The sequence below is a fragment of the Phragmites australis genome, chromosome 10 (genome assembly GCF_958298935.1).
Source record: "Phragmites australis chromosome 10, lpPhrAust1.1, whole genome shotgun sequence".
Lineage (NCBI taxonomy): Eukaryota > Viridiplantae > Streptophyta > Magnoliopsida > Poales > Poaceae > Phragmites > Phragmites australis.
The window spans coordinates 34,989,198-35,013,918 of NC_084930.1; the positions used below are offsets into that span (position 1 = coordinate 34,989,198).

A 24,721-nucleotide genomic window follows, 5' to 3' on the forward strand; every position below is an offset into this window, starting at 1 on the left:
TTAAAAGTAATGCGAGATGCTTAGCAATGCATAGGTCCTCGGTAGAAGTCGAGCGGTGGAACGTCCCATCGTTCGCGAGTTGTAGGTTAATTACTTTCACAATGATTACAATGTTGGGTCGATGATATTGGTTGGTCGAGTGGTGAGTATGAGACGAGATATGGGCGGTGTTAGGGGTGTCATCTGCCCTCAAGGAAAGTCCGGGGGTAGTTCGGGAAGGGAACCCGGACACCGTAGGCCGCTTGCATCGTTTAAGATCGATCGTCGGGGTAGTTGGCTTTAGCACTTACCTTACTCATCACATGCCGATCTAATGGTAAGGCGAGCCGAATAACTTCGCAGTTGTGGCTTTGTGGTGCCTGAACAATGACGGTGTGAGCGGACGGGCTTGTAAGCGGTACTAATTTGCTCCGGGAGTAGTTCTGGTACCGTCACACCGAGCGTTGCATGTCGCACACGGTTGGAGCTGGTTGGGAAAGGTTGACATGGGTACCCCCTTGTGTGCACTTTAGCGGGTGGCACAAGCCGTATGGTCCCCGAGTCGTGTGGGTCCAGGAGTATCCCCCTGCAGGGTGTATAAACAGTTCGAACTGCCGCGCTCTCGGTCATGAGCAGGCTATTGTTTCAGTTGCACCCGGTCGTAGAGTTCTCGTGGTTGATTCGGTTGTATGGTTCGGAGATGTGGTTGTGGTTCGAATATGTGGGAGGTGGTCGAGATGGTACTTGTTATACATTGATACTAATGTGGTTTCAGTTTCATATGATCAATTGGTAGTTGCAGGGTAGTTTCATATATGTTGGTTAAGTTAGTTGCTCACACATATGTCTAGGTTGCTTACCGCATATGTTTTACTTAACCTTGTGGCCTACTCTTGCTAACAGCTCAATGCATAATCCTTGGAGTCAGGATATTATATACCCATATTGTGTAAGACTTGCGAGTAACTTCGTACTCAGGGTGCTACCCTTAAGTTGATGCAGGTTCACAGGTCGGCGAGGAAGAGGCGGTGTTTGGCTACTTTGTGCCTGCCGATCAGGGTGGCGGGCAGGAGTAGCACATTCTACTCCAAACTCGGTGTTCTTGATATGGAGCCTAAGGGCATGTGGCTCCATATCCTTTTGTTGTATGGTTTATTTTATTCTACTGCGTAGATCTTTTGTTGGTTAGGAGTTGAGGAGTTTTGTCTCCTCCTAGCTCGCTTTTGTTGTAAAACTGTTGAAATCAGTTGCATGCTTAACTTTTGTAATATAAATGTTTATTACTTGCTCTTTATTAAGCTATGTTGTGATGCACTATGTTGGAGGCATGTGTTCCGATCCTTGGGCACAAAACACGTGCCGGGACTGCCGGAATGGTATTCGGGTTAATCGTCGAGGTTGGATTATGAATAATGATCTGCCTGATGATTAATTTGAATACTGTTTGGACGGGTCCTCACAGTTATAAGGACGTTGCGTCTTATTATGACAGTTCCACCAGTTGCTAAGGTTGGAGTATGTGCATATCTTGTGGGTAAAGTGTACAATCTCTGCAGAGTATTAAACCTATCCGAATAGTCGTGTCCTATGTCAAAAACATGCTATGATTCAGTCACAATGATTAGCTTTTCGGCGTGTGTATCTTCTTGACGTGTGAGTGGGCAATGTGCCCATGTTTTCAAAAAGTTTTTGGCTATGTGCCTGGAGTATCCCAGACTGTGTGTCCACCGGCAAAAGAAGTGTGGAACTGGCAGGATAGAAGTACCTCCCCCAGAGCCAACCACCCCGTAAGCTCAACTTATGTGTTCCCTCAAAAATGTTTTAAGATAGTCTTTGCAAATTGAACCTTACATTAAAAACTAGTTTTCTACAAAACCTAAAGACTCTACAGTCTTATTTTTGATATACTTTTATGCATCTAATGTCTCACCTCGAGGTAGGACTTGCTGAATACTTTATGTACTTATTCTTGCTATATGTGGATTCAGATGATCTAGATGTCGCTTTCATTGAATGTGAAGATGAAAAATAGAAAAGTTGGGTTTCATCCGCACTCAAACTACCTGTATGGCTTGGGTCACTTTTGCGTTGTTTCCTATGCGGCTTTATTTAATTATATCTACGATCCTTTATTGTAATGAACTTTTTATTGTATTTTAATATCATACTTTAATCGATATATGCTTGTAAAATCTATTTCTATTGAAAATATATACGTAACAACTACTGATTAGAGACTAGTGTGAGTTGCACGAGGTGATAAAAAAAGTCCGACACTTTACTTCAGATGAGCTTAGGTCTGCATATGTGCTAGCTTGCTATATATTCATAGTCAGTCATTGGTGTAGAGACTCAGTGAATTAAGTGTATATATAATCGGAATCTGCAACTGATTGATAGATTGATACCAGACAGACGGAGACATGCATGTTTTGTCCCAGCCAAGGAACAAAATATATAAACAAGGTGAAGCGAAGGACCAACAACCACTAAAATTAGTGAAGCGTGCGTTGCATGGCATTTGTTTGACGAATGGCTTGTTGGGTAGTGGAGAGACGAGATGAAACTTAAGCATGCAATTGTTTGTAAGCATGGCATGGCACTATGGCAGTGCAGTGGGTCACTTCGTATTCTGATGAAGGAATTAGCGAGCCACCATGAACAACAAGACGAGCTTAGTGCAGTAGTCTGCTCTGCTCTGCTCTGATGGAAGCAAGCAAGCAAGCTAGCATTATTTGATTAGAGTAGCCTGAACCATGACCCAAGGAGCGGGAAAACTGCCACCAACAAGCGCATCAACAGTGGCGCCTGCCTGTACTTGCTACTTCTTGTTGTCATGCGTCGTCTTGGTCGTCTTCTCCTCCTTGCTATCGGAGCTCCCATTCCTAGTCCCACTCTAGGGCTGCTGGAAGCATCATCATCCGGATCCACGTCCTCCTCCACAGTCGCTTGGGGACTGAAGTAAGTACTAGTGTCGCCACCAGAGGAGGATGCCTTATTCTTCTCCTCGGAGCGGTCGTCGTCGTCGTCGTCATGGAGGAGTTCATCCCATCCTCCAAAGCCGCCGCCGCCACCGCTGCTTTTACTACCTCCGTCACCTCCCCTGTTGTTGTTGCTCTTGGTGGTGTAATCATCAGCATCAGTAGCAGCATCAAAATCGTCTGAAACCCATGACCGGTAGCTACTGCTGCTGTCTCTGTTTCTGTTTCTGTTTCTTCCACCACCTGTTTCATAGTCAGCGCTGGGCCAATCCTCCTCCTCTTCTTCTTCAAACGGTTGTTGCCTCCAACGGCTGTCGCGCTCGCTCCTCCTCCTCCTTCCCCAAATGGCGTCGAGCAGAAACGATATGGCGGATTGGGCCAGCGGGATGGCCATGGCCATCAGGAAGGCCCTTGGCCCCGTTGCCACCAGCATGGACGCCAGCATCACCGGTAGCAGGTACCCGTACGTCTTAAAAACCTGGCATTCATTCATTGCTGGTTATGCACAGCATAAACAGAGTAAATTGATCGATCGAGGAGGTGGAATCAATGGCAATTCTCTTCTCTTCTTACAGATTAAACTGCAAGTGCATTGCAGTGCTGTGCGCTGCGACGGATTCATGTAATTGTTGCCATCTCTTCTTTCGCCGGCAGGACAGGGCAGGGCAGAATGAATGGATGAACGAAAAATTAAATCTTTCTATCTCTTAACTGACCTTGGAGAACCATGGCTCGTCGAACAGCTCCCCACCCAAGCTGGGGAACGCATCCTCCTCTTCTTCTTCACCAAGGTCGTCTTGGTAGGCGTCGGACCACCACCGCCTCCTTGTCGCCCTGCTGCTCGTGCTACTGTCTCTTCTTTCGTCAGCAGCAGCAGGGTTGCAGAACCAGGAGCAGCGCTGGACCTGGCGGCGGCGGCGGCAGAGGGAGGGTAAGGAGGAGAGCGGAGGCGCAGAGGCAGCGGCCGCTCCTAGTCCTCCTACACCAACCGCAACGCCGACGCCGAGCATTTCTTCATTTCATTGCCGCCACCCACCCGCTGCTCTGGCTCTCTTCAGCACCCACGCAGCGCACCGGAGAAGATAATCTTGCAGCTTTTCACATGTATTTTCTCTTTTTTCTTTTAACAAGAAAAGAAATAAATTGTTTGTTTGACTGTTCCCCGTGAAGTAAAAAAAAAAAACAGTGTTTTGTGAGAGGATAAACAGCACATCTGACGCTGTAGCAGTAGTACTGTAGTAACAGAACCGTACTATCTAATCTAAAACGTCCCTCTCAAATCAACGGTTAACGGCTAGTTAAAGTCACCCAGACATCTCATTCCGATTACCACGCACAGGCACACAGCACATGCATCTACGCTGACAACTGATCTGTATCTGTATCTGCATCTGCATCTGTCTGCAGTAGGTATCACCCAACTCACCGGGGGGAAAAAAACAAGTGCAAATTACAACGCTATCTGTCACTAGTGTCAGAACAAGCAGCTAGCCAATTATATATATAATACTGATGAGAGAGAAACACGCACAAATGGACTATATCATGACATTAACTGCAAGCGTGGGTGGGTGGGTGGTTTGCTTGATTTATTACCTATATATCAGAATTAAACACCCTCCCCCTCCCTAATCACATAAGTACTCTACATGCATAGTATCTAGAAGCACAAAACTTCATCACAAGCAATTCTGCTTCAATTCCTCAGACTCTATCGATCTTCAATCATTCATTCTAGGCTTGCTTCAATTCCGTCTCGTCTCGTCTGGTCTGGTCTCATCTCATCTCATGGAAGGAACTCTGCTGCTTCAATTCCTCCCTTCCCCTGCCCGCTGCCGAATTCATCTCCATCCCTCTCTCTCTATGTAATGTATGCCCTTATTCGCACATCTTCACTAGTTAGAGCTCCAACACCACAACTGCAAATTAGTCAAATCACCAACGTCAGTCAGTAAATATACACACCTGATGATCACAGCAGCGTAATGTAAGCTAGATAATACGATAACAACTTACAGTCTGAATCGGTGGTGATCCAGTGCCCCACCCTGCAGCCTTCTTCCTCTTCCGCCTGCTGCTCCATGCTCTTTGGGCTGCTGCTGCTGCTGCTGCTGCTGTACAACATACTGGCAATCACGCTCTGCTGGCTCATGGACGACAGCCTCGACATGCACTGCTGTTTCCTCGACGGCGTCAGCATCTGCTCCGCTGCCTTTGCTGGTGCCGACACCAACGACAGCGGCGAGTAGAGAACCGCCGACGCAGACGCCGATGAGCAGCTTCCCACGTCCCACTTGAAGCTCAGCTTGCTCGAGCTGCAGCTCACGTCGTCGCTTGCCTCTCCATGTTGCTGTTGCTGCCCTCCCTTCGCTGCAGCGCCAGCCCCCGCCCTTGCCTGGAAGCTCAGGACCTTCTGGATGAAAACACAGATTAAATTAGGAATGTTCCACATTAGTAAACACTGACATAAAGCAGTAAAAAGCAACTAAGCAAGGATTGCCTGGGGAAGCAACAAAACTTGGGATCCTGATATCTGGTAATCTCATTCTCGGACGTGCTGTACAGCTATACAAACTAAACTTAGAGAGAATTAATGTAGGATATATATACCTTCCATTTCTTGCCACTGACGGTCGCGCTGTGAGGCCTGGCCTGAGCAGCCCGCTTCAGAAGCTCCTTCACCCGCGCCACGGCCTTCTTGCCGTCGATCTTATGCACCATCTTCTTCATCGCACCGTCGACGATGCCATGCTCGTTGAAGATCGGCAGCACTTTGCAGCCAATAACTACAGCGCCGGCAGGATCAGCAATGTGCCCCATCCTTGTTACCTGCAGATACTTAATGTCACCCCCAAAACAGCTCACTTCGCTCGTATTGCATCCCCTGTATATGGCTGGTGGCCTTTATAAGGATTCATTGCAAACCAAGCACCATAAGCAGGTCGTTTAGGGACAGGCAAGCAAGCAATCAACGCACACGATCAAGCACTCGGAATTAACCAACGCTCGGGATCAAACATAGGTTATTTCCATTTTCCCACAACAAATAGATAGTTAGACACTCCAACCTGTAGCAGCCAATCTGTACTCGATCTTGATCACTGATTTCTTATCGGACGGCCTGATACTCTGATAGGGTATGTATTTTGTTCTCGGCTGCGGACTCCCTTTGACAGCAAGTAGACAAGAGATTAATTAGTATCATCTATCATATAATTGCAGCAACATGGTGTGCAAAGCCAATAGCTAAGCTGGAATTAGCCGAAGTTAAACATCGCATGTGAAGATAGAATAATATCGCAATGCAACGCATGTTCTGGCTGTAACAAGTATAAGAATCTTGATTAAGTGCATGCAGTAGTGGTCAAAGGACAAAGCTGAACTCTACTACAAGGCCAGCATTTAGATCTCCTCAACCAACTTGCCTGTTTGTTTAACAGTTTAAGTGAAAGGATTAGATAGGAGCTGTGTCACCGCACTAGCTACAGGTAGTGTTGATTATTGATCCAAGGAGGGCAAAGACAGATGAGCTGCGAACGATTAAGCAACCAAATAATACTATCTGGGCATGCATGATTAGGTTGGAAGGGTGTCCTTTGCGCTGCTTAGGTTGGCCATGTGATGCATGTAAAGGGGGTGCCCCCTTCCCTAGGCTGCTGCATGTTGCTGTATACTGACATACTGTTGGATTGGAGGTTTTTTATTGTTATACTTCTGTACCGCTTGCCTCACTAGCTATGTAGTGTCGACGCTACAAGGAACAGGCTGTATAGTATTTGCTATTTACCATGCATAATGCATAGAACACACGCTGAAGTGCCATGGATTCAAATGAACCAAAAAAGTTCCATAATTGTTCAAGTAGGGATGCAAGTTTTGTATTTTTTGGATCATTGGATTGACCCAAAACTCACTCAATTGAACTAAAGGTTCACTTCCACCTACTTAAGGAAAAAAAAAAAGAACTAAATAGTGTCCCAAACTACCATACCCACTTGCATCCCTAAGTTCAAGGATTAAATGACCTCAGACTGACCTACTCTAACATGAAAAGTAGATTTCCGAAAGAATATCCCAAAATTCATCAAATAAACAGAAAACAACCCCTCTTTCTGTTCAGTTTTACTCTCTGAAATACAATGGTTCAGATGTTTCCGTTGAATAGGAATGGTATTGACAAGATCGGCAAACGAATCCACCCTTGATTTTCACCAGAGAATCATGGTGAGCTCATGCAGCTGAAGTAGTCTGGGCTATTATGTGATTATCCTTGAATCTATTATATATGCAATTTTAGGTTGTGGAAATAGCTTTCTGCTCGAGTTGGATGCAGATGAATTGATGCCCACATGAGTGACATGCTTCCCCACAATCTATTCTAAGTTCATTGTCCAGGATACAATACCATATCTTCTTTAGTCCCCCAAAGAGGGAGTGGGGGGGGGGGGGGGGGGGAGATGCCAAGACATGACTGACATGGTCTGAAAAGACCAGATTATGTGAACAACAGTTCTTGACAAGTCGACATGTAGTCATGGTTGCAACGTGTTGTGTATCTCACATACCACAATGCAGTGATGTTGTATAGCTACCACCGAATTATGTGATATGCTCCATGTGCTGCAGTTTTCAGCACATCTTGTCTACTTGGTTCTTTGTCTAGTTTCCATTTTACATCCAAATTTTGTTCTTGACCTTGATCAAGTGACTTGGAAATTAGAATCATAAACAAGTACATAATGATTTGAGTTAGTGGACTTCACTTTCTCTCTCTTATTCTTCCAGCATAGCTCTCTCAGTGTTCAAGAACTTTTCTGGACCTTTTGGACACAAGATAGATTTAACATTTAGCTACATATGCAGTGACTCTATCCATTTTGTTTGATTCTCTCTGAGTATTGAGTAACTGCAACAATAATAGTAACTGTCTCCTTGTTGGTTGTATGCATATTCCCATGGATGCAAGTATATCATATAGATATAGGGATGTAAAAGGAGTTCAAAGATGTCATTCTCAAGAATATTGAGGTACAATGTCTTCAGAGTCATTTGACGGGCTACAAAAAAAGATAGAGATGGACATCATGCGTGTTGATTTTCTCACCTTTATCTGATTTTAGCTATCATCGAGATAAAATGAGCACTATTTTGCCAACAAATCAGATAACCTGATAATAGCTGCAACCCCTGCATGATGTGGGTCTAAACTCTAAAGAAGCAATGCTATATTAATCCTCGTAATGGATGCTCGAGACTTTTACGGAAACAAATGAAAATAGCATCGGAAATTTGGTAACAATTTGCTGAGGGGAAACTTACTTCAAAATGAAGCCACCAAATGTACCACCCAAAAAACAGAGCCGTAAAACAATTCAGTTTCCTTTTTCTTATTATGCAGTCCAAGCTTCAAATGGAAATTTTCCTGTTCTACAAGTATTGAAATGTCCCATAAAGGGGAGTGGATTTGCATGCGTGAAACCTGAAACAATAATAAGCACCAAACTGAATCACATACAAGTTTATTTACTATCGTTTTTATCAAGTACAACTTGGGCTGAGTCAATATAATACAACCAATTTATATGTTACAGAAAAATCTTAAAGATCTGCCTAATGATATATCTCAAAAGTGAACACTATTCAGAAGCATTTAGTATTTATGTATTTCTGTGTACAATATAGCTAAGCCACAACCTCGAGTTCCAGCAAATCTATTATGGTCAGGTTCACGCTTCTTCAGCTTGCCGCATGAGTTCCAGAATGCTAGAAGCTTTTCTCTTTGCACGGTCTGTGCCGGATTCTGAAAGTTCCTTGAGTGCATCCTCCGCCCCAGCCACCTTTGCAGCCCTCGTTTGCTCGACATCAGCAGAACAAAGCGACCATAGAATGGCTGCAGCGTTCTCTCTGTTGCGAGGAGACCCAGTTTTAATCACCTCCACAAGTGGGGGAATTGGCTCTGATTGTGCAATTACAGCCTTGCCTTCAGGATTACTGACAAGAATTGCCAGAAGAGTGAGTGCCTCATCAATCATTCCCCCGGTAGGATCCACCAAGAAGTTCATCAGATGGACAACAATTCCAGCTTTCACTGCTCGGATCTTATTGCCCTGGTATATGCACAGATTAAAAATCGCTGTTGCAGCATCTTTCTTGCCTCGTGGGCTCCCATCGCACAGAAGATTAATGAGTGGAGGTATTGCACCGGCATGGCCGATGCTTACCTTGTTTTCATCTACAACCGACAAACTGAACAGTGTCGCTGCTGCGTTTTCTCTGGCTTCCATACTCCCAGTTTTCAGCACTTCCACTATCTTAGGGATAGCATTTGAGCCTACAATGCTTGCCTTGTTGTTCTCGTGGATGGAGAGGTTAAGTAGTGCTGTGACGGCATGTTCCTGTGTTCTTGGATCTGAAGAGGAGAGTAGATTGACCAGCAAGGGAATTGCTCCTGCTTCAGCAATGCATATCCGGTTGTTCACATTTCTCTTTGCAAGCAAACGGATCTCACCAGCAGCTGCCCGTTGCTCATCTTGGTTCGCACTCCTCAGCCTGTTCATTAACAAGACTAGACCAGCATGGTCATAGTCAGAACTTTTGGCTGCTTTCTTATCATGAGAATTTGCCTTGTTCTTCGGAAGCTCAATACCGTTGGCTTCACACCACTGTGCTATCAGGCTTTTGAGGACAAAGTTTGGCGTAAGTGAGGTATGCGACAGGGGCTGCTGTGTCTTAGGGCATGCTTTGTGCCCAGAATCAAGCCATTTTTGTATGCAAGATCGCTCATATGTCTGAAAGGAAGACAACAGTTGTGTGTTAATTTAAAACCAATGTATTTTAGAAGGAATAGTTTAAGTTGCCATAACTGAATGTATACCTGTCCACTGGAAACAATGACAGGGTCTTGCATGAGCTCGAGGGATATGGGGCATCTGAATTCATCTGGGATGATAGGAGATCTGTGCTTTATGGAGCCAGACCTGGTGCCGAGAGTCTCGGTGGTGGGAGATTCGGTGATGACACAGTCTTTAAGCTTCTTGAGCAATGAAGACATTTCCTCAACACAGCCATCAGGTTCACCACCACTGGAGATGACCATCTCATGCAGGGCGACGGATTCTTTCTTCATATCGGCCATAGTCTGTAGTTGCAGCTTCTCTGAGATCCTTGTTAAAACCGCAGGGTCACAAGTCTTGTCAGCAAGAGCAGAGGATAGATCCTTTGAAAGTTGCATGTCTGGTGAATCTGTTCTGGTTGCTGCTCTTTTGAATTGGGAATGCACAAGCGCAACCTAAAATAATCGGTTACAAGAATGGTAACAGGTGATCATGAGGACAAGATTGGGCATATTGAGTATGAGGAGATGTGTGTTTGTCGAGGGGCCGGGGAGAGGTACCTGCTCATGCACTTCTTCGGGCATATCGAAGGTGTGATAGGGCAAGTCATCCAACGCCAGCTGAATCTGTGTGTTGACACTTGCAAACCTGTCCAGGATACCATCCCCTCGCATCGCCTGCAAATTTTCATTCAGGAATCCTAGTTGATTAGTGGGGAAGAATGAGGAAGCCGCCGGGGAATCCTAATCCGAACCTGGTAGATCTTGCTGCCGTCGTGTACGGCGCAGAGGAGGTCGCGCGCGGCTCCCAGGGCGTCGGCGAGAGGCAAGGAGGGGTCTTGCTCTTGTTCTTGGAGCTGTTGGAGGAGGGGCGCGAGGAGGCGGATGCGGCGCGCGAGGTCGCCGCAGAGGCGGCGCAAGGGCCCGCGCGGCTCCGGGAGCGCGGCGATCTCGGCCGCGACACGCGCCGGCATGGCCGCCGCCGCCGTGGTCGTAAACTTGTTAACTAACTGGGCGGGCGGATTGACGGCTTCGAGATCAGATCCGATCCGATCCGATCGTCTTCGTTTCTCTCTACTCAACCCAGATGAGGTGAGGTGAGCCAAAGCAGGTAGCGGAGGCCGGAGGCGGAGGGAGAAGACAAGACGGACAGCAGGAGATAGACAGATCGGAGAAGAAAGAAAGAAAGAAAGAAGAGGTCAACCCAACCAGCAGGGTCTTCTTCCAACCCGACCGGTGGGGTAGGTGGATCCTAATGCGGAAAAGATATGATCAGATCAGGCAGGAATGCAAATCAGCAGCAGCATACGTGCAAATCTAATCACTCTAAAACAGATCGAGATCGAGATCGAGATCGAGAGACGAGCTCCGGATAATTTTAAATGTTAAAGGATAAAAAATTTCTGATATTAGAGTTAAAAGGATAAAAATTAAACCGTAGCGATAGCAATAATTGAAACACGAAAAATAATTTTTTTCCTTTGAAAAAAGAATCTAAGCTCCAGAATCAACTCTAATAGCACGGTAGATTCACGAATATAATATTTTTCTTAAAAAAACTTGGCCAATACAACATTTCTACATACTAACAAGTAATGTGACCGAACGCACAGATCAAAATTTTACTAGGAAAAGTGAGCACAGCAGTCCAGCGTCAAAATCCGCGGTTACTGGGGGCAGTAGGGGACTGACTGTACATCAAAAAATACCACTACTTCCCAGCGACACCCCCATTGCAACTGAAAACCAAAAAGAAGAGCAGCGGACGGCATTCCATCCATCTGCCCAGCATCTCCACATATATCTTCACTGCATCATCAAAAACTTCCCGATTGATACCATGGATTACTTTGCTTCCATCACCATCTTCTATCTTTTCTCCCTCTTGCTGTATATCATCGTATCGCCATGCTTCATCATCTTTTTTACAGTTACTATCACAACTCCCAAAAGACAAATCTCCCCGATCGAGCAAAAGGCAGTTACTTCAACACCAATGCTATGATAAAGGTTTAACAGCCTTGTACAGGTTCGATGTCCCATGGAATATAGTGAGGTGTGCCCCATTAAGATAAGCTTCCAACTGCAAACAACGAGTTCAATTAGGTTTATATTTCCACAGAACCACAATCAGGAAAAACAAGTAAATATGCAAATCGTAGCTAACCTGTTCTTGAGGGATTCTAGAGAAGCCAAATTTCTTCATCCAGATTCCTTCAGCTTCATGGGCAGCTGGAAGCACAAAGTGTTTGATCTTCAGCGAGGTTAGCATCCTCTCTATGCATGAGAACAAGGCTTGGAAGTAGCCCTGCATCGAGCAACAGGTGAAACATTAACAAGAAATGAACCAAGGACACGAAATTGACCACAGCATCTTTAGATAGCACCAAATTAAAATGCTATTGCTCAACAAGAATTCATATGCCAACAACAAGAGCAATATAATGCAGCATAATATCAAGCAGCAACTTAGACCCACCAGCCCTTGAAGGATCTGACTTGTAGCAACTAGTGGCAGTTCAGCTACATCACCTCCCATGACACGCAAAAGTGCTGCTGACACAACACTAGAGCTGCAACAAGCGAGTATGATTCAACAATATAAAATGCAAAAGTTTGGAAAGGTTTCCGTTTTAGTAAAGAGCTATTACCCCAGAGTTAACACTACACAGTACATTCCACTGTAATCTTGGCCAGGCATTCCATCCTTAGGTCTCCTCCTGGCAGATTAAATGAGGAAATGAGAAAATTAACAGAGCAGGTACGTACTAAGCATAGCAGTTACAAACATGGAAGGGCGGTTCTCTTACCCACCAACCATCTCAGGAATTAGATCTCTACCAGTATGAGCTTCAATGATTGGGTCAAAAGATTGCTGAAAGAAAACACTTCGTGAGAAACCAACAATCATTCAATCAGTATAAAACACTGATAAAATAGTTCGCTAAGAAGTACTAATGCCCTCCACTATAATAGCATGCTGGCAACTAATCTTTAAACTTGCATATGATCAGGTCATTTAATTGTTTCTGTGTACCCAACACCAGGCCACTGGTACATTTCTCTGGAAGTATGCACTCGAATGTGGACCAAACTGTAGCTCGAATCCATAACTAAGTCCAGCCATAATCGGTCGGCAACAGACTAGACATTTGCTATTTTCAATTCAAAGACACATGAGAAAATGACCACTGATCTTTTTTATGTGTCCAGAAGCACACTGCTTGACATTATGCAAATATCAAAGAATGAAGATCCCACTCAAAGCTGGCAAACTCGGTAGTAAAACGGACTAAACACAATTCCACTATTGATAAACAACTAACTTTTCCTAATATTTGATATAATGCATCCACCCGATACAGATTAAATACATTCATTGTTGACAAGAATCTGCCATCCACAAGAAAATATAAGAACAAAATCCCCAAAACAAACTATTGTCAGCCACTGGCCATGAAAACACATCAAAAGGAGGAAAGAAAGCAAAGGTACTTGATTCAGAATTTTATGAAGAAGATGCTCATATATGAGATAAAATAATGCACGACCTACATGAAAAATTGGGACCGCAGCAGAGAGCAATATGCTGTCATCTTCAGTAGCAATTCTACCAGAAAGTAATTGCCATCTGAGATCTGTACTGGTGTCCATGCATAAACCTTTTGCCTCATGTTTCTTCCTTATGATATCAATATCTGGCTCCGACAACAGCTGGGCTCTATCGGAGATTATCTTGTCCAATGAAGATCGTGTCTCAGAGCAACTACTGCAACAGAACCACTCCCCCTCTGGCAAATCCTGTAGAAAAGGAAAACATGCTATTGTGTTAGCATTCACCCAAGCCAAGACACCATTCTTCATCTGCAGTGAATATATCATGCACATCAAACATAAAAGTGAAGGTAATAAGTGCTTTCAAACAAATAACAAGGTTGTTATGCACTAACCTTTAGGTCTACCTGCCATTGACTCCGCAAACATCCTACGTGATACTCTTTCTCACACTGAACAGCAATAAAAGTATGTTAGCCAAGTATAACAATTAACTTGGGTATATATATTGTACTGAAATCTAGTGATAAAAACAAAGGGTAAATCCAACCAGATGAAGAAAAAAAAAAGCATGTCTTAGTATTAGAATTATAAGTTACTTGTAAGCAGAAATACAAAGCTATTGCAGAAATAGATAAAGCATACTTGATCACAGAGTATCACAGTTCGCTCATCAAATACGGCATTGTTGAAATCTTTCTTCCTGCACAGGGAAAGTTTACCGGTAGGAATATTACAAGAATGCAATAAAGATAAAGAAAATAAAATATCTAGCAGTTTTGGAGGCTACCCTACTGATAACAAGGAACCTTAAGAAAGATGGTGGCATATTTCACTGTTCTAAAAGATGGACACCTAGCCCGCCTACACGCCACCATCCCCCCTCGCCATTGGCTACCACCTAGCCAACCCAGGTGGCGATAGGCATTAGGTGCGACCCTACCGCCCGCCTAGCACCTAGCACTTTCTAGAAACAAATTTACAATCTTTTTTTTGTCTTCCAGTGATGGTAATTTCTATTAGATTCCGTTCGATTGACCTAGTGATATGAGCCTCGAATTCATCAGCAAGAGAATCTACAATCAGTAGCATGCCATTTTCTGCCCTTGTGCTCTTTCTCCATGGGACTAACAGCTTCAGTTGTACTTGTGCGTATTCCACTATTGAAAGTTACCAAGAGATTTTTCCGACCCACAAGTAGTTTTTTAGTGGAATCCACAAGTAGTTTGTTCTCATGCCTGTTGTTATACCATTGCTCAAGAGACCAATAAAAATAAAATAAAAACCTATGACCAATACTGGTTAAAAGATTTCAGCGCGGTCAAAGGTGCAAAAAATGGTCTCAGGCACTCTATTTTCTGCCAAATGTGCAAAGAGGCCTTATTATGTGCTACTAGTGCTTCACATGTTAAGTGCACTGGTATATTCATAATCAAACACTTAGCTCCCACTGATAAAACTAGACCGTAAATTGAGCAAGTACCAAAACAGATGCACCTTGGTTACTAAAGCTCACACTTTCCCTATCTAGAATTATCAAGCACGGCTTGTTAAGATAATAATAAATAGAGCAAAACAGAGCCAGCTAAGACAAACAATGCTCACTTGCATAGAGCACAGCCTCCAAGGTCATCAGAGATGGGGACAATTCGTATAGCTCTCTTCATTATCTGTTCAATGGAATCAACTCCAGCTTGCCTCCCAGCAGCTTTAGCATTTTTGTTTTCTGCTAAAGCCTTTTCTTTTTGCACAAGATTCCTGCAATTATCACAATACCACTCTGAAGGGACTTCAGGCAGTCCAACGCAAGCTGCAATTTGTACAAGAAGAGTGCCAATTGTTAAAACGGTTCTCTCCAAAAATAAAAACAAAAAAACAAATAAGTAATTAGACAAGGCCATTCCGAAAGCATTATTTGTAGTTAATTTCAAGGACACGGGAAACTACCTGGATGAAATGACCTTGGACAGATTTTGCAAGGGAAAATATCTCCCCCTTGACCACATTCTCTGCACAGATCATCTGTTTTGCGTTCCATATCCTTAGATATTTTCATTGAGAGCTCATGCAATGATACTCCATTTGACGTGAAGATGTTGTCATACCTGGAAGCAATGTAATACAGTAAGGGAAACCGTGATAACTGTGGGTAGGCATAACTTAAAACAGGAGACTATAAAGACTTACGGCTTGCGCCTTGATCCCTCACCCGCGTGAGCTTCAAATGCGGATGGGCTAACCTGAATATTCCACATAAAAAGGTCACTTATTTCATAAAAAGTATGATGGCCTGAATAAATACCTTAGACGAGAGAAGAGTCAGACCACTCTGTTACAGTGATTACAGTAGATTCTTTGATCCTTGATATACCCGTCAACCTTTCTCTGCATCATGCAAGTGCAAAATTTCAACCAATTAAACACAAGGTGTGATTGAAGAAAATCAAGAGATAACCCTTGGCCTAACAACCTGCCCATCAACATAGTAGGCTACTTCTGTGCCATCAAGCAAAACATTAAAGACCAATTTGTGTAGTCCGGTATCCCTGAAGAAAGTACCAAGCAAAGACCAATGAGTTCACGCACACATAATAAGGAAAAGATAACGTTTATAGTGTACCAACTTGTTTGTTACTTTGCCAGCACTCCCGCTGTTCTTGCTTGATGATATCTTCTTTAGCAAATAATCCTTGGAACTTGGAGTCAGACTACAGTCCCAAAAAAACAGGGAAAGGAACTAAGATTTTTAAATGCAATGACATAAACATGAATTTAGAAATGCACCAACAAAAGTTTACAATCAGAACTGAACAAAATTATGAACCTAGATATAACAGACAGAAGTAAAAAAAAATTCTTAGCGTCAAACCATGTCACGCAGGGATAAATGTGAAGAATTTATTTTCATATGGTTAACGAGTACAAAGTCAGAAGTCACATCTCTTGAACAAATTAATTACCTAAGACATGGCGATGTCATAGTTAATTGGGCATAAGACAATATTTAGGTACATTATGCTGCTTGAACTGCTTACCTGGAATTGCTCTTACATGCATATGATGGGGTAGGAGGATCTTGAGGTTGCTTTGTCTCAAGGCAACCGCGACACAGAATGCACTCAGTTTGTGATGAAGGAAGAATATGCTCTGCAGCATTAGGAGATGTAAATCAAATGTATCAAAGAGAACTAGCACTTAGAAAATACTCAAGCATGAAGGTCTTACCATTGCAATTCAGGCAATTAACGCAGCTCCTCTTCACCACTGGATCAATGGAAGAACGTATTGTCTTTTCCAGAGCCTCCAAGGGAGATCTTTCAGATGCACGTAGCACATCGTGCAAACTATTGCCATTCCCTAAGTAAATGTAGTCAGCAGGGTGTTTTTTGGTGCTTCCAGCATGTTGTTCGAAGTAATAAGCCGAAACAGCCTGTAAAATTGAAAAGGAGAACGGCACAAAGTAAACAGTTTGTGTTCTTTAATGTTTTGTTGAGTGTAGACTATGGAATACTAACCTTGGATCCATTACAGGATGGACAAAAACATTGTATATTGCAACCAGTAATCACTCCTTTTAGCACAGACCTCTGCAACTAGCAAGCAGAACTTTTGTCAATGGCATGACATATTAAAAACACGCTAGATCACAATCCACAGTAAATCAGTCATCAAAGGAACTTTCATTCTGCCATGGCAACAGAAAAGTGAGGCAAACGAGCCTTAGCGTGGGCCTCCCAATTTTTTTCTAGGTAGATATCACACAATTAACTGAATGCGGTCCATGGGTGGTGTTGAATAACAGAACAAGTCATCCTTTCATTGTGTCACAAGTTGGCTTAATAGAATCATGGTTAAGGCCTAGCAACTAGATGGACTGTCTTAGCATAGGAAAACTCTATCTTAATGTTACTAGACTAAATCGGTCAAAGAGTGAACAGAAATTTGTAAACCGCTAGCGCAGTGGCAATCATCTCATGTGTAATCCTAATATGAAGTATAGGAACTTATTGTGCTGGGTTGCTGGCAGATAAGAAACGGTTCATAAAACATTATGGTTAATTTTCTCATAGTACCTTGCTATGAGGGATGATGTACATAACTTGCATTCCCTCGAGCAGGCCGGTGTTGAGCAGCTCTCTAATGTTGCCTGGGTGCTTTGTGAGGCAGGCGACTTTCTTAGACATCTTCATCTCCATCTTCTTCACTGATGGAGGGGAATCCGATGTGCTGTCAAGCGCATCCTCAAATTCAATACCAGTGATGTTAGGTCGCGCCTCAACCTTTGTCTTGAGCAGTGACCTTGTGAACCTTCTCTGTGGCTTGTCAAGCAGCAAAGCCAAATCCATTGAGGCATCCTCTGGTGCCGCCTGACTTTCAGTAGCTGCTGTGGCCCCTTCTTCGTCTGGTTTATTCTTGAGCAGCGATCGTGTGAAGCGCCTTGCAAGCTTGAGCTCAGCGGTAGCAGCAGGCATGGCAGAGTCCTCCTCAGAAACAAAAGGAGCGGGGACTAATGCATTGCCTGCAGCATGCTGTAGTGGATTTCTTCCATTTGAGTTGGAGTTATCACACTTGTGGTCTCCAGCTGCATCAGCGGATTCCAGCAGAGTTGGTGTTGCATTCAGTCCAGCAGCAGAATCTTCCATGGGCACGTCCGGCTTTGCAATCACCTCCAACACTGAAGCCTCAGCGTGCGATGGTGGGGGGACCTCCATCATCTGCTGCACAATCACCTCCTCGGCAGCATTGGATTCATGAGACGTTGGCGCATCTGCGGTGGCAGGATTGGATCCATCGGACGGGTCGAGGAGGGGCTTGGTGGGCTTTGGCGGCTCGGCGTCGATGGGCGGCGTGGGCGGGGAGACGAGACCGGCGGCGGCGGACGGGTGGTCGGATCTCTTGCGCCTCTTGAGAGATGGTGATGATGGATCGGGGAGGGAAGAGATGGGGCGGCCGGAGCGGGTGCGGCCAGGGGAGGCGGAGATTTCGGAGAGCGAGCGGAGCGCGAACGCGAGCTCGCGCTTCATGGCCCGCGGCGGCAGAGATGAGGCAGAGCCACGGCCACCGGGGGAGGAGGAGGCGGGCATGAGAGATTGAGATTCCTCCCTTATTCGAATTGGAAGCTGATTAGGATTGCATGTTGGGATGGCTGCTGCCTAGGGTTTCCGTTTCTTTGGAGCACGAGAGAGGAGAGGAGAGGAGAGGAGAGGGAGGGAGATCGGAGCAGAAGACGATGAGCCAGCGGAGGCGGAACCGCACCACCCCAATTCATTACAATACTCCACTACGTTTCTTATTAATTAACAACGCCCCTAGCCTCCGGACGTCCGATGCAGACCATAGCTCCGGTAAATAGAGCACTTGAGTCTTGGTGACTTAAGGGGAGCGACATCCTTATGTGGATGCTCCAACGAGGATTAGTGGAGAGTGCCAACTCTTCGATACCTGGGGAAGAACTCGATGTCCTCTTTCCCTACTCTTGTTATATTTCGCATTTTGCTTCTAGCATTTACTTCTTGCAAGTTTCAATTCCGCACTTTTCTTATGTTCCACATCTATATGCTTGCATATTTGTTCTTATCATTCTAGCTTGTTAGTTCGTCTAGTTGCTTTTATTCATTCTAGGCTAAGGTTGCTCTTTGTTCTAGAATTCGGTAGTTGGTTTAAGTTTTTATTAGTGCCCTATTTACCCCCACCCTCTAGAGTCTTTAGATCCTTTCAATTAGTATCAGAGCCTCGTGCTATTGATATGCTTAAAATCCTAAAGCTATGGCCCTGGAGAATGGGAGTAGCATGCCAAGGTTCGATGGAAAGAACTTCGCCTATTGAAAAGTTCGCATGGCAAGCTATCTTGAGGTGATTTCCCCCGAAGCTTGGCTAGCCGCTTCCATTGAGTTTGATCACCCTTTTACCGACCAACAAGTTAGATGGAATGCAAAGGCAAAAAATGTTATATTTGAGGGAATTAGTGAAGATGTTTTCTCTAGAATTCGTAGCAAGGAATATGCTAATGAGATTTGGACCGCTCTTTGTGAAATTCATGAGGGTTCTAGGAAAATTCGTGAAGAAATATATCATGTGCTTATGAATGCTCTTAATCAATTCAAGATGCTTCCAAATGAATTGTGCAATGATATGTATTCTCGTATGAATATGCTTATAGAAAAGATTAACTCTCTTGAACTAACTCAATTGTCTCAAGGAAATATTATTCGTAGGATCTTGATGGTGCTTCCGAAGCTGCAATACAATATTATCATCTTTCTTCTTCATGAAAGGGACATTAATGATATGACCATCACCGACGCCGTTGGAAAGATATGTGCTCATTAGATGTTCTTGTTTGGAGATTATGAGTCTTCATCCAAGAAAAACCTTGCTCTCAAGGCAAAGATGGTTGACAAAAAGAAGAAAAAGATAAATCTCCCATCATCAAGCGAAAGCGATGAAGAAGATAGTGATGATGATGATGACTCCGATACCGAGCTTGCTCTTCTCATGAGAAGAACCACAAGGATGATCTCCAAATTCCAAAAGAAGGGCTACAACTATAATCCCAAGAAGAACAAATTTCGTCTAAAGAAATTTGACAAATTCTGTAGAGAAGATAAGAAGAGATGCTACAATTGTGGTGAACTTGGCCACATGTCATATGATTGCCCTCAACCAAACAAGAAGAACATGAACAAGGACAAGAAGATTGAAGCAAATGAAGATGAGGACAAGCACAAAAAGAAGAGCCAAGATAAGCATTCAAGGAAGAAGCTCTTCAAAAAGAAGGGTGGAGGACGCAAGGCCTACATTATTGGTGAATAGGTCTCTGGCGAAAACTCAAGTGATGACTCAAGCAATGATGAAGACAGCAACTTGGCGGGCCTCGCTATCACAAATAATGATGATGCACCTCTACCTCTATCACCTATGTGTCTCATAGTAAAAGGTAATAATAAGGTGAATAGTGACGAAGATGATAGTAGTGATGATGATGATCTTTCTTCTAATGATCTATCTAAGCTAATGAATAACTATACTACTATCATCAAGAAACAAAAAGTTAAAATCAAGTCTCTTAAAAATACTAATGCTATGCTTAGTTCTAGTCATAATGAGTTGCTTGCTAAATACAATGATGTGTTTAAGAAAAATGATAAAGTAGTTGCATCTAGCAAGTCTTTTGAGGCTAGTAACAAAAAGCTAAAACTTGAGCATGTTGACTTGAAATGCAAGTATCAAGAACTTGAACTTGCTTATAATGCCATTGGTTCTTCTCTAAATGAATTGTCTACTATTAAAGTAGTTAAGATCAATGCATCTCCATATTGTGATGATCTCCTTAAAATACCTTGCTCATCTTCATGTGATAATATATCATCTTTAAAGACTAACTATGCAAGGGAAAAAGAGCTTAGGGATGAGGTTGCAAGCTCAAATTCATATGTGGCCCGGTTGATTATGGGGGGTACAAGCATAAAGAAATCCTCATGAAGAATGCTATGGATTTCTTTATGCTATGTACTATAACAAAAGAAGCATTGGTTGCTTCCCCAACCCGGTGGAAAAGATCATCAAGTCACTGGAGATAAACAAGTGCTTCATCAAAGAAGTTGGATCCTATTGTCAACATTGTGAAGTCATCGGTCACCACACAAGGGAGTGTCTCATCCCTTCCAAACCCTTTCCCACTTTGACATCTAAATATAAGTCTACTTTTAATGATCATCATCTTCTATTGCACAAGTTTAAGAGTGGCAAAATCATGGAAGAGGTCCAAGAATTTTTTCATTGAAACTCAAGTCAAGGGCAAGCTTCCAAGGCAAATTTGGGTGCCCAAGAATCATGTGTCTCACATGAAAGATACCAAAATTGGTTGGGTACCTAAACAAAAAGCATGATCCCATGTGTGTAGGTAAACTACAAAGCCGACGGAAAGTATTGGGTGTTTGATAGTGGTTGTACACAATATATGACTTGTAATGTAAAGATATTCACCTCTCTAGAAGATGAAGTGGTTGGACATGATAAAGTCACCTTTGGTGATAACTGAAAACCAAATGTGGTAGGTTTGGGTAAGGTGGCAATCTCCAATGATCTCTACATCTCCAATGTACTTTTAGTTGAGTCTCTTAGTTTCAATTTACTTTCAGTAGTTCAACTATGTGATTTAGGCTTCACATGTTTATTTAGTGATGTTGATGTTGTGATTACTAGTAAGAAATATAATGATCTAATCTTTAAAGGTTTTAGACATGGACATATATATCTTGTAGATTTTTCGTCTAATGAAGCTAGCTTGATAACGTGCCTCTTCACCAAGACATCTTTGGGTTGGCTTTGGCATCGACGACTTGCTCATATTGGAATGAACCAACTCAAGAAGGTATTCAAGAAAAGGATGTAATCTTCGAGAAGAATAAATTGTGTAGTGCTTGCCAAGCGGGAAAGTAAGTTGCAAGCTCACATCCTTATAAGACTATGATGTCTACATCAAGACCCTTGGAGCTACTACACTTGGACCTCTTCAGACCAGCTACCTACAAAAGTCTTAGTGGTAATCTCTATTGCTTTGTCATTGTTGATGAATATATAAGATACACTTGGACTTTCTTTCTAAATGACAAGAGCAAGACCGCTGGGATATTCAAAAAATTCGCAAAGAGGACTCAAAATGAGTTTGAAGCAACATTGGTGAAGATCCGAAGCGACAACGGGACGGAGTTCAAGAATACTCAAGTTGAAGAGTATTGTGAAGAAAAAGACATCAAGCATGAGTTTTCATCTACCTATACTCCTAAACAAAATGGTGTGGTGGAGAGGAAAAATAAGACATTGATTACACTTGCAAGAGCTATGTTGGATTAGTATGGCACGCCGGAGAAGTTTTGGGTGGAAGCAATCAACATGGCATACCATGTGTCAAATAGAGTGTATCTCCACCGACTATTGAAGAAGACACCATATGAACTTCTCATTGGGAGGAAACTCAATATCTCCTATTTCCAGGTGTTTAGTTGTAAGTGCTTTATTTTCAAAAATAGAGAACGCCTAGGGAAGTTTGAACATTGTTGTGATATTGGTTTTCTTGTTGGTTATGCATCTAACTCCAAAGCATATAGAGTATTTAACAATGCCATCGATTTTGTTGAAGAAACATGTGATGTGGAGTTTGATGAATCTAATGGCTCCCAAGGAAAAGACATTGCTTGTGATAATGTAAGTGATGAACCATTGAGAGAAGTGATAAAGAAGATGACCATTGGGGATATCGAGCCTAAGGAAGATGACAAAGACATGCCTACTACTTCCACTCTACATACTTCCTTAGCACCCCAAGGGGATCATGATGAAGCAAAGGATGATCAACATCTTCCTATACATGATACACACATCTCTCAAGAGAAAACTCAAGCTCAAGCTCAAGACATTGGACCACCGCAAGACACACAATAAGTGCCACAAGTGAAGCAAACTCATATCTCACAGAATCATCCAATTGATTTGGTCATTGGGAGTCCATCAAAGGGAGTAAGGACTCGTTCTCAATATGCTTCATTTTGTGAACATTACTCGTTTGTTTCTTGTGTGGAACCCACTCATGTAGAAGAAGCCCTTAAGGATCTGGATTGGGTGATGGTAATGCAAGATGAACTTAATAACTTCACCCGCAACGAAGTTTGGATACTTGAAGAGAGGCCACAAGACAAGAATGTCATTGGTACAAAGTGGGTCTTCCGCAACAAACAAGACGAAAACGGTGTGGTGGTTCGAAATAAGGCAAGATTAGTCGCTCATGGTTTTGCACAAGTGGAAGGCTTGGATTTCGGCGAAACGTTCGCTCCCGTGGCAAGACTAGAAGCTGTATGTATCCTTCTTGCATTCGCTTCGCATCACAATATAAAATTATATCAAATGGATGTGAATAGTGCATTTTTAAATGGATATATAAATGAACTTGTATATGTTGAACAACCACCTGGTTTTGAAGATCATAGATATCCTAATCATGTGTATAGGTTGCACAAGGCATTTTATGGACTCAAGCAAGCCCCAAGAGCTTGGTATAAACGCCTACGTGACTTCCTCGTCATACAAGGATTCAAGATCGGGAGGGTGAGCACCACATTGTTCATAAAGACCATCGACAATGAGCTTTTCCTTTATCAAATTTATGTTGATGATATAATTTTTGGTTCAACTAACAAGGAATTTTGCAAGGAATTCGGGGACTTGATGTCAAAAGAGTTCAAAATGTCAATGATTAGCGATCTCAACTACTTCCTTGGGTTTCAAGTCAAGAAATTGAAGGAAGTAACCTTCATCCATCAAGAGAAGTACACGAAGGATATTCTCAAGAAATTCAAGATGGATGATTGCAAGCTAATCAAGATTCCAATGCCTACCAATGGACATCTCGACTTGGATGAATCGGGTAAATCGATTGACCAAAAGCTTTACTGTTCTATAATTAGATCTCTCCTTTACCTCACCACATCTATGCCCGATATTATGTTTAGTGTATGCATGTGCGCTCGCTTTCAAGCTAATCCTAAATAATCTCATTTTAGCGTCGTAAAAAGAATCTTGAGATATCTTAAGTATACACCTAGCATAGGCTTGTGGTATCCCAAATGTGCTAGTTTCCTACTCTTAGGTTACTCGATTCGGACTTTGCCGGATGCCGTGTGGATCGTAAGAGTACTTCGGGTGGGTGCCACTTGCTAGGGTGCCCCCTTGTTTCTTGGTCTTCGAAAAAGCAAAATTCCGTAGCTTTGTCTACAGCGGAAGCCGAATATATAGCTGCCAGAGCATGTTGTGCTCAAATCTTTTATATGAAGTAAACTTTGTTAGACTTTGATGTTAATCTAGAGAAGGTTCCACTCGTTTGTGACAACGAGAGTGCCATAAAACTTGCAAATAATCCGGTTCAACACTCTCGCACAAAGCACATAGATATCTGTCATCACTTCCTTAGAGACCATATGGCTAATGGTAATATATCTCTTAGTGGTGTAAGGTCGGAAGATCAATTGGCGGATATCTTCACAAAACCTTTAGATGAAGCCACTTTTAGTAGGTTGTGAAGTGAGCTAAACGTTATAGATGCTTCAAATGTCATGTGATGTCTTGATCATATAGATGCATTCATGATAGTCGCTTGTCTAACCTTCTCAAGATAGTGGTGAACACGAGTTTTGCTTGAGACGGTGGTTTCCTAGTTTTTTAAAGGCATGTTGTTGGATTCACCATGAAGAAACTTGAGAAGGGAAGTAATATGATAAGATAGTTTAATTTATGTTATGCATTCACATGCCATATAATTTGCACTCGTGTTTAAATTCATGCACTTGTTATGCATTGCATGTGCATTGGCCGTAGAGAT

The 24,721-nt window shown here is 43.0% G+C and overlaps 4 protein-coding genes across 8 annotated transcripts; all 4 read right to left on the reverse strand.

The window, feature by feature from the left end:
• Nucleotides 1-2,558: 2,558 nt before the first annotated feature.
• Nucleotides 2,559-4,059, reverse strand: LOC133931050 (uncharacterized). Its single transcript, XM_062377881.1, has 2 exons — nucleotides 3,677-4,059; nucleotides 2,559-3,438 (listed from the first exon to the last, which is right to left on the reverse strand). The coding sequence occupies exons 1-2, from the start codon at nucleotides 3,968-3,970 to the stop codon at nucleotides 2,719-2,721; spliced, it is 1,014 nt and encodes a 337-aa protein (XP_062233865.1). The 5' UTR covers nucleotides 3,971-4,059; the 3' UTR covers nucleotides 2,559-2,718.
• A 373-nt stretch (nucleotides 4,060-4,432) lies between these two features.
• Nucleotides 4,433-8,438, reverse strand: LOC133931051 (uncharacterized). 4 transcript variants are annotated; one of them, XM_062377883.1, is made up of 5 exons: nucleotides 8,280-8,438; nucleotides 6,029-6,127; nucleotides 5,571-5,789; nucleotides 4,977-5,373; nucleotides 4,433-4,879 (listed from the first exon to the last, which is right to left on the reverse strand). In XM_062377883.1, the coding sequence occupies exons 3-5, from the start codon at nucleotides 5,778-5,780 to the stop codon at nucleotides 4,860-4,862; spliced, it is 627 nt and encodes a 208-aa protein (XP_062233867.1). In that variant the 5' UTR covers nucleotides 5,781-5,789; nucleotides 6,029-6,127; nucleotides 8,280-8,438; the 3' UTR covers nucleotides 4,433-4,859. The 4 variants fall into 4 exon arrangements, with proteins under 4 accessions (XP_062233867.1, XP_062233866.1, XP_062233868.1 ...); XM_062377882.1 differs by having other exon boundaries at nucleotides 5,571-5,862; XM_062377884.1 differs by lacking the exon at nucleotides 6,029-6,127.
• Nucleotides 8,439-8,451: 13 nt separating this feature from the next.
• Nucleotides 8,452-10,983, reverse strand: LOC133931049 (U-box domain-containing protein 12). The gene is made up of 4 exons (XM_062377880.1): nucleotides 10,548-10,983; nucleotides 10,354-10,470; nucleotides 9,835-10,248; nucleotides 8,452-9,748 (listed from the first exon to the last, which is right to left on the reverse strand). Exons 1-4 carry the CDS (start codon nucleotides 10,764-10,766, stop codon nucleotides 8,687-8,689), a joined length of 1,812 nt encoding a protein of 603 aa, XP_062233864.1. The 5' UTR covers nucleotides 10,767-10,983; the 3' UTR covers nucleotides 8,452-8,686.
• Nucleotides 10,984-11,321: 338 nt separating this feature from the next.
• LOC133931052 (uncharacterized) lies at nucleotides 11,322-18,637 on the reverse strand. Of its 2 annotated transcripts, none has more exons than XM_062377887.1 (18): nucleotides 17,421-18,637; nucleotides 16,863-16,934; nucleotides 16,573-16,777; nucleotides 16,383-16,494; nucleotides 15,972-16,055; nucleotides 15,818-15,893; nucleotides 15,673-15,732; nucleotides 15,535-15,587; nucleotides 15,295-15,452; nucleotides 14,953-15,157; nucleotides 13,993-14,050; nucleotides 13,743-13,799; nucleotides 13,348-13,593; nucleotides 12,603-12,667; nucleotides 12,444-12,512; nucleotides 12,272-12,365; nucleotides 11,960-12,100; nucleotides 11,322-11,875 (listed from the first exon to the last, which is right to left on the reverse strand). In XM_062377887.1, exons 1-18 carry the CDS (start codon nucleotides 18,429-18,431, stop codon nucleotides 11,792-11,794), a joined length of 2,850 nt encoding a protein of 949 aa, XP_062233871.1. In that variant the 5' UTR covers nucleotides 18,432-18,637; the 3' UTR covers nucleotides 11,322-11,791. The 2 variants fall into 2 exon arrangements, with proteins under 2 accessions (XP_062233871.1, XP_062233870.1); XM_062377886.1 differs by having other exon boundaries at nucleotides 16,863-16,940.
• Nucleotides 18,638-24,721: the final 6,084 nt, after the last annotated feature.

Coding starts and splice junctions, on each gene's coding strand:
- LOC133931050 (XM_062377881.1), bottom strand. CDS start 3,970: ATGCTCGGCGTCGGCGTTGCGGTTGGTGTAGGAGGACTAGGAGCGGCC. Junction 3,439..3,676: donor ACGAGCCATGGTTCTCCAAG/GTCAGTTAAGAG, acceptor AATGAATGCCAG/GTTTTTAAGACGTACGGGTA.
- LOC133931049 (XM_062377880.1), bottom strand. CDS start 10,766: ATGCCGGCGCGTGTCGCGGCCGAGATCGCCGCGCTCCCGGAGCCGCGC. Junction 10,471..10,547: donor ACGGCAGCAAGATCTACCAG/GTTCGGATTAGG, acceptor GAAAATTTGCAG/GCGATGCGAGGGGATGGTAT. Junction 10,249..10,353: donor CCGAAGAAGTGCATGAGCAG/GTACCTCTCCCC, acceptor CGATTATTTTAG/GTTGCGCTTGTGCATTCCCA.
- LOC133931051 (XM_062377884.1), bottom strand. CDS start 5,780: ATGGGGCACATTGCTGATCCTGCCGGCGCTGTAGTTATTGGCTGCAAA. Junction 5,374..5,570: donor TCAGTGGCAAGAAATGGAAG/GTATATATATCC, acceptor GTTTTCATCCAG/AAGGTCCTGAGCTTCCAGGC. Junction 4,880..4,976: donor GATCACCACCGATTCAGACT/GTAAGTTGTTAT, acceptor ACTAATTTGCAG/TTGTGGTGTTGGAGCTCTAA.
- LOC133931052 (XM_062377886.1), bottom strand. CDS start 18,431: ATGCCCGCCTCCTCCTCCCCCGGTGGCCGTGGCTCTGCCTCATCTCTG. Junction 12,668..13,347: donor CTGCGGTCCCAATTTTTCAT/GTAGGTCGTGCA, acceptor GTTTTCTTTCAG/CAATCTTTTGACCCAATCAT. Junction 12,101..12,271: donor GTCAGATCCTTCAAGGGCTG/GTGGGTCTAAGT, acceptor TGCTCGATGCAG/GGCTACTTCCAAGCCTTGTT.